Source organism: Sinocyclocheilus anshuiensis, unplaced genomic scaffold, assembly GCF_001515605.1.
Source record: "Sinocyclocheilus anshuiensis isolate Anshui unplaced genomic scaffold, SAMN03320099.WGS_v1.1 scaffold726, whole genome shotgun sequence".
Classification (NCBI taxonomy): domain Eukaryota; kingdom Metazoa; phylum Chordata; class Actinopteri; order Cypriniformes; family Cyprinidae; genus Sinocyclocheilus; species Sinocyclocheilus anshuiensis.
In genome coordinates this window covers 431,965-438,686 of record NW_015542365.1, presented here as the reverse complement: position 1 = coordinate 438,686, position 6,722 = coordinate 431,965, and the positions used below count along the sequence as shown (strand labels likewise).

The 6,722-nt window shown below is 38.6% G+C and overlaps 1 protein-coding gene and 1 non-coding gene across 5 annotated transcripts in view; one reads left to right on the top strand and one right to left on the bottom strand.

Annotated features, from left to right (window-relative positions):
- Window positions 1-826: 826 nt before the first annotated feature.
- trnar-ccu (transfer RNA arginine (anticodon CCU)) lies at window positions 827-899 on the bottom strand. The gene has a single exon. It is a non-coding gene; the product is annotated as a tRNA-Arg (tRNA).
- A 364-nt stretch (window positions 900-1,263) lies between these two features.
- rangap1b (Ran GTPase activating protein 1b) overlaps window positions 1,264-6,722 on the top strand; it is an 8,915-nt gene continuing 3,456 nt past the window's right edge. The window contains exons 1-15 of one of the 4 annotated variants that reach the window (XM_016490950.1): window positions 1,264-1,357; window positions 1,783-1,912; window positions 2,012-2,139; window positions 2,216-2,275; window positions 2,370-2,549; window positions 2,684-2,818; window positions 3,083-3,241; window positions 3,335-3,448; window positions 3,555-3,654; window positions 4,898-4,982; window positions 5,111-5,243; window positions 5,393-5,497; window positions 5,590-5,692; window positions 5,987-6,075; window positions 6,140-6,264. In XM_016490950.1, coding sequence (XP_016346436.1) covers window positions 1,801-1,912; window positions 2,012-2,139; window positions 2,216-2,275; window positions 2,370-2,549; window positions 2,684-2,818; window positions 3,083-3,241; window positions 3,335-3,448; window positions 3,555-3,654; window positions 4,898-4,982; window positions 5,111-5,243; window positions 5,393-5,497; window positions 5,590-5,692; window positions 5,987-6,075; window positions 6,140-6,264 — 1,628 coding nt within the window. In that variant the 5' untranslated portion in view covers window positions 1,264-1,357; window positions 1,783-1,800. Of the gene's footprint in view, window positions 1,358-1,777; window positions 1,913-2,011; window positions 2,140-2,215; window positions 2,276-2,369; window positions 2,550-2,683; window positions 2,819-3,082; window positions 3,242-3,334; window positions 3,449-3,554; window positions 3,655-4,897; window positions 4,983-5,110; window positions 5,244-5,392; window positions 5,498-5,589; window positions 5,693-5,986; window positions 6,076-6,139; window positions 6,265-6,722 lie in introns of those variants that run through there. The other 3 variants (XM_016490949.1, XM_016490951.1, XM_016490952.1) reach the window with 3 other exon arrangements.

Below are 6,722 nucleotides of genomic sequence, written 5' to 3'. Positions count from 1 at the left end.
CCTCATTTGTAAGTCGCTTTGGATAAAAGCATCTGCTAAATGACTAAATAAAATAACCAAATCTTTAGTTAAATATAATATCCTTATTCAGTGGCCGGTAATGACTGAAGAGCTAGCGAATTTCCACATGCTTTCAGTCTAAAGCAGGGTTCCTCAAATCTTGCCCTGGAGGGCGTGTGCGCTACAGAGTTTAGCTCCAACCCTGATCAAACTCACCTTACGGTTACTACAGTAAATCAAAATGTTGGTGATTTGTGGATTGAAAAGTATTCTTACTGCATTGTTGTCGCACAATGTTTTTCCTATTTTCCGCGTTAGTGTTGTTGAGAATGTCAGCGCTGTTTCATCTGCCTTTGACATATGTGGTTTGTTTGTATGGAAACCTCTGCTCCAAACTCAAACGCTTCTCACAGCGCTGTTTAGTGGTCTCGTGATCGAGATCAGTCAGCGCGTAAACGCATTTGTTCTGAGCTCGCGCTACGCTGTCTTTAGGCAGAGCTAAAAACGGTCCGTGCAGCGCGGTTCAAACGAGTCGCGCTCTTCCGCTTTTGACGCGTTTAGGAATTCGCGTGCGCTAAAGAAATGAGAGCGCATACGAGTTATCAAATTGATATCACTCGCGTTTTACTGCTACATCTGGTCTCAAATTTAGTGCTGCCATCTTGTGTTGACATTTTGAAACTGCATAGGCCTATTTTGTAAATTATGGCTTGGCGGGCCATATATAATATAGACTATTAAGACAGCTGCGGGCCGCTTAACATTCATCCACGGGCCGCATTTGGCCCGCGGACCGTAGTTTGGTCACCCTGGTTTAAAAGATTTCCACCCCGGATGGGACTCGAACCCACAATCCCTGGCTTAGGAGGCCAGTGCCTTATCCATTAGGCCACTGGGGCTCGCGTCGTATTTGCGACAACTCGTAGATTAGAAAGAGGCAATACAAATAAATGTATGTTATATATTCAATTATTTTAAATATACGTTATATAGCTGGTTAATTATATATTAATACATCCCATCTAAAAATTATCTGGTGTATATAATTGATAGATAATTATAACTTGCTATTCAGATTTACGTATTAACTGGTATATGTGTTTCAATTCACTATTTCAACAGTTGTAAAAAAAAAATCATATTTTTATCACATAAATAATGGTATATTCAGTACGACTAGTAATGTCATAACAGTCGAAAAAGTCATAACAGGACTAATGGTGCTTTTATTATGAAAGAATGCGACACCGGCACTTTCAAAGAACTGCCGCCTCCATGTGCCTCCAGTTGTGATGCATTCTCTCTTGTCAGGGTAGTTATCTGCTGTCTTGTATTAATATCTGCGCCGAGGTGTAAGGTAATATTCGTAGGTTTAAAATGCAATGAGATTTTTAGATTTCACTTAATGTTGATGCGCTTGAAGGACTAGTTTAAAGTACTGGATGAGAGTAAAGTTTGGTAGCTAATTCTCTGAGCTAGCCTCAATGATGCAGTGATATTAGCATGCTAACTGTGTGAGACAACGTAAGCTCAGCAGCGTCTATTTTGGGGTTATCGAGCTGCAAGGTGCAACAGCCCGTTTTAAATTGAACTGTTTTCAACGTCAATCTTTTATTTCCATGTATAGTGACAGGCTAGCATGTTGAGTTAATGTTACAGTCCTGTTAATAATGAATTAAAGTGAGGATGTAACACTTATCTATAATAACGTGGGATGTAATTATCTGTATGAGTGCTAAATTTTTTAAACCTGTTTATGTATTATTAACTTCATTAGTACAGAAAGCAAAGGGAAAAGCAATGGCCTCTGGAGATATTGCTCAGATTACAGAGGCGCTGGCCAAGACCCATGTTGGAGAAGTGGAATTAAGTTATAAGGGACAAGGGCTGAAGTTGGACAATGCTGAGTCAGGTGAGTAAAACTATCTGTTAGCAGATATTTACATTTTCCATGTATTAGTGCATCAACCACAACTCTCTTAGTTTTCCCTTCTTTTCTGTGATGTTGCAGTGAAAGAGATGGTGCAGGAGATCGAACAGTGTCAGGGGCTGCAGTCTCTCCGATTGGAGGGAAACACATTGGGGGTTGAAGCAGCACAGGCAATTGCAAAGTCTCTTGTAGCAAAAAGGGAATTGGAGGTACTTTTAAATTGCCACTGGAAAATGTTCACTCTTTCACTTTGCTAGTTTTAATCTTTGCATTTTGTTTACTAAGCAATGCCATTGGAGTGACATGTTCACGGGTCGCCTTCGCTCTGAAATTCCACCTGCTCTGGTAAAACAATATCCATCTCAAAAAGCTCAGTTAAATGCATTTGCTGTGAGTAAAAAGCTTATTTTATTTCCAACATTTTATTCAAATGTTCTAGATATCATTGGGCAATGCTTTGATGGCATCAGGGGCCAGACTGACTCATCTGGACTTGAGCGACAATGCCTTCGGCCCTGATGGTGTAAAGGGAATTGAAAGCCTCCTGAAGAGCTCTGCATGCTACACCTTACGAGAGCTCAGGCTTAATAATTGTGGCATGGGCATTGGAGGGGGTATGGTAAGTTTAGGCTAAGATCAACTTGTTGTAACCAGTTTGAGTGGTTATGATGTCAGTCAGATGTGTTTGAAAGCTTTGAAAGGGCTCATGGAACAGATGGAGTATACAGTTTTATTTATTGATTTTTTTTAAAGGTCCTTGCTTCTGCTTTGACTGAATGCCATAAGCAGTCTAGTGCAGCTGGCTCCCCCCTGAGGTTAAAAGTCTTCATAGCTGGACGTAATCGGTTGGAGAATGATGGTGCCACTGCACTTGCCAAAGCATTTAAGGTACTAAGGCATAATGTTTTATAGAAATATATTTACATTATTGTTCAAAAGTTTGGGGTCAGCAACTTTTTTTTTTTAATTAATACTTTTATTTACCATAGATGCATTATATTGATCAAAAGTGACAGTAAAGAGTTTCAAATAAATGCTGTTCTTTTGAACTTTCAAAGTGACTTCTTTCAAAAAATCTAAAAAAAATTACAAACTCCATTGTCATCAAATTAAAATATTCTATGATTTGCTTTTTTAATTTTTTATAAACAGTTATTAGGCAGTCTTGAGGAGGTCCATATGCCACAGAATGGAATTAACCATCCTGGTATCACTGCTTTAGCCACTGCCATAAAGCACAACCCAAACCTTCAGGTCCTCAACCTCAACGACAACACTTTTACTAAGAGAGGATCAATAGCCATGGCAGAGGTATTAGCAGCTCGGTATCATGTCACAAAATAGTTTATATGGTTAGAAGAGATGTTTAATAATGGCTGTGTGTGTGATTTCGTCCATGTTTAGGCTGTTAGGCACCTCCAGTGTCTTAAGGTCATCAATTTTGGGGACTGTTTGGTACGCTCAGAAGGTGCTATTGCTATAGCAGGGGCCCTTAGAGAGGGACTGCCATTCCTCAGGGTTAGCTGATGCATGATACCAACATTGAATCTAGCTGACACACACAAACACTTCCATTCAGTTTTTGTAGATACTGTGAGCATTCTAAAATATTTGTTTTGTTAAGGAGCTGAATTTGTCATTTGGAGAGATTTGCGAGGCTGCAGCTGTGGTAGTTGCAAAGGCTGTTCAGGGCAAAGCTGATCTGGAGAAACTGGATCTCAATGGTAAAATAATACAATTTTGTTGTCACAGCATTTTATTAATACACATGTAGGCCTCGTCTAAAGTCTTCTTAAAGGGTCTCATATATATATATATATGTATACACACACACACACACACACACACTGCCATTCAAAAGTTTGGGATCAGTAAGTTTTTTAATGTTCTTTTTAAATTTTTATTCATCAAAGAATCCTGATAAAAGTATCACAGGTTCCAAAAAAAATTAAGCACACAGATTCCAACATTCATAATAAATCAGCATATTAGAATGATTTCTGAAGGATCATGTGACTGGAGTAATGATGATTAAATGTCAGCTTTGCATCACAGATATAAAGTATATTTTAAAGTATATTAAAATGGAAAACCATTATTTTAAATTGTAATAATGTTTCACAATATGACAGTTTTTTTTCAGTAATTTTTGATCAAAAAAATGCAGCCTTTTTTGAGCATAACAGACTTATAAAAAAAAAAAAAAAAACATAAAATCTTACTGATCCCAAACTTTTGAACGGTAGTGTATGTGTATGATTTACACAGTAACAGTAATTTTCCACCCTCTTTCTAGCCCCTCTCTAATCCACTATTGGTGCCCTGTCTTTAACAAAGGCCTCCTTTATAAACTATACTGTACTGAAATATTCTGCAAAAATGATCAAGATTATACTAAAAGATCAGGAATCGTAAATGCGTTGGACTAGTAATAAAAAATTTTCCCAACATTTTTGACTCAAAGTCCCCCTGTTGTCCGTCACAATATTTAAAGCCTCCCCACATAAGATGCTTGTTTTCAAACTTTTTAACGGAAATTGGTAGCTTTGATATATTAAATTGATCATGATTCATTTTGTGGTTAATATTCAGCACACGTTATCTACACACTTCATTAATAAAAAAAGGCTAGCATAACTAACATTAGCTCACTAATTAATTTGCATGAGTATGTTACTTTCTGAACAAGTGCGGACCCGAGTTAGACTTGCTTTCACATTTACGCAAATTGCACCACAGTTCCATTGCCATCAAACTTAGACCACCTCCTACAAGTAGTCTTGGGCTCTGTACTCCTGGTTCTGCGTGGCAGTTTTTACATTACCAAATTTTCATGCAAACTGTGCTCAAATTAAACTGCCAGTATGAAAGCTCCATTAAATAACAGCTTGATCTTTCATAGTTTAAAGAGTTTCTCTGTTCTGTTGAATTCTGTGGGAATTGGATCTTTTGTGGTTGCTTGTTTAGGAAATTGCTTTGGAGAGGATGGCTGTGAGGCTCTCAGGGACATGATGGAGAGCATGAACATGGAAGATCTGCTGGGCTCGCTCAGGTTTTTATCTGGGTTTTTGTACAAAAAACGTTGGTTGTTTTTCAAATAAATAAATTGAAGGCAAATGCATGTTTTTTTTGTTTGAAATTCTTTTACACTTAGACTAATAAAAGATGTGCTTAATGCAGTGATGATGAAGGAGAGCCTGAAGAAGATGATGATGATGATGAGGAGGAGGAAGATGATGAGGAAGAGAGGGAAGATGAAGAGGATGCAGAGGAAAATGGTGTCAATGGAACAAAAGATGTCATTGAAGAAAAGGTGATGCTAGCAAACATCTGCACGCCTGAATGGACTCCTAAACCTGATGTGTGCCATTAGCTGCTTTTCTGTTTTACTTCAGAAGACCACTCATTTTTATTCATCAGAAGAACAATTTTGAGTTTACCTGCATTGTCTTCTCATCACAGGAGGTGCCTCACTGCAGCTCTGAGCTCACGTCCTTCCTCATCTCCCCGTCAGCTGAGAAACTGATCTCCCTTGGAGCCAAAAGGATCCAGCTCATTGAGCAGCAGGTACAGTGTTGATTCAGAAGGACCAGTTGTACATTAGGATGGTTTAATTTGTTCTAAAACCCCCTGAAATAATTTCCTCTTTTTTTTTTTAGGTTGACGTCTCAGATGCTAGTAAGGTGTCAGAAGTTTTTCTCAAGATTTCATCAGTATACAAAGATGAACCAGAAGTAAAGCAAGCTATTTTTGAGAGCACTGGTATGAGCAACATTCTTACTAGCATTCAAATAAACATTTAAAGGGACAGTTCACTACAAAATTAAAATTTTGTCTTCATTTACTCGCCATCGTGTTGTTCCAAACCTGTATGACTAACGTTCTTCTGTGGAACACAAAAGAGGGTATTTTGAAGAATGTTGGTAACCAAACACTGAGACGTTTCTCAAAATATCTTCCACTATGTTCCACAGATCAAAGAAAGTCATGCAGGTTTGCTTTTAACTACTGGATATGTCATTGTTATTAAAATTAGCTGTTCATCTTCTTGCCCAGATGCTCTATTGAGGAAAGCCTTTTCCAGCTCCCACTCTCAATCTTATAGTTTTATCTCCTCACTGATGGTGAACCTGGGACTTTTAAAGGTACCCCCCCCCCCCCACACATTTTCTCAGTGTTGTACATTATTACTGCTCCTTGCTTTTCCAGAGTGAAGATAAGAAAATAAAGAGGGTGACTCCACTGCCTGGACACTTGCTCGCTTTGGAGCACGCAGCTGCGCGGGAGTTCTTCCCAGCAGATCAGGCTGATGTTCTCGAAACATTTGTGTCACAGTTAGTTTGTTCAAAATATAATATATATCTAGTAATTGCATTTTCCTGACCACCTATACATTCAGACTAAAAGGTACAAAGCTACAGTATCACTGCTACATTAGGGTGGTACCTTAAAGGGGTCATATGATGCGATTTCAATTTTTCCTTTCTCTTTGGAGTGTTACAAGCTCCTGGTGCATAAAGAAGATCTGTAAAGTTGCAAAGACTAAAGTCTCAAATCCAAAGAGATATTCTTTATAAAAGTTACGAGTCAACCACGCCTACCTAAAATGGCTCATTCTAACATGCCTCCACATGTCTACGTCACTGTGTGGGAAGATTTGCATAACGCCGCCCCCCAAAAAAACTTTTATTCTCGCTGTAGTATTGTTGTTGCTGCCGCCGCCATGTTGTGAAGGCGCTGTGTGTTTCGTTGTGAAAGCGAAACTACTTTGTTTGGTCTTCCAAAAGAGGAC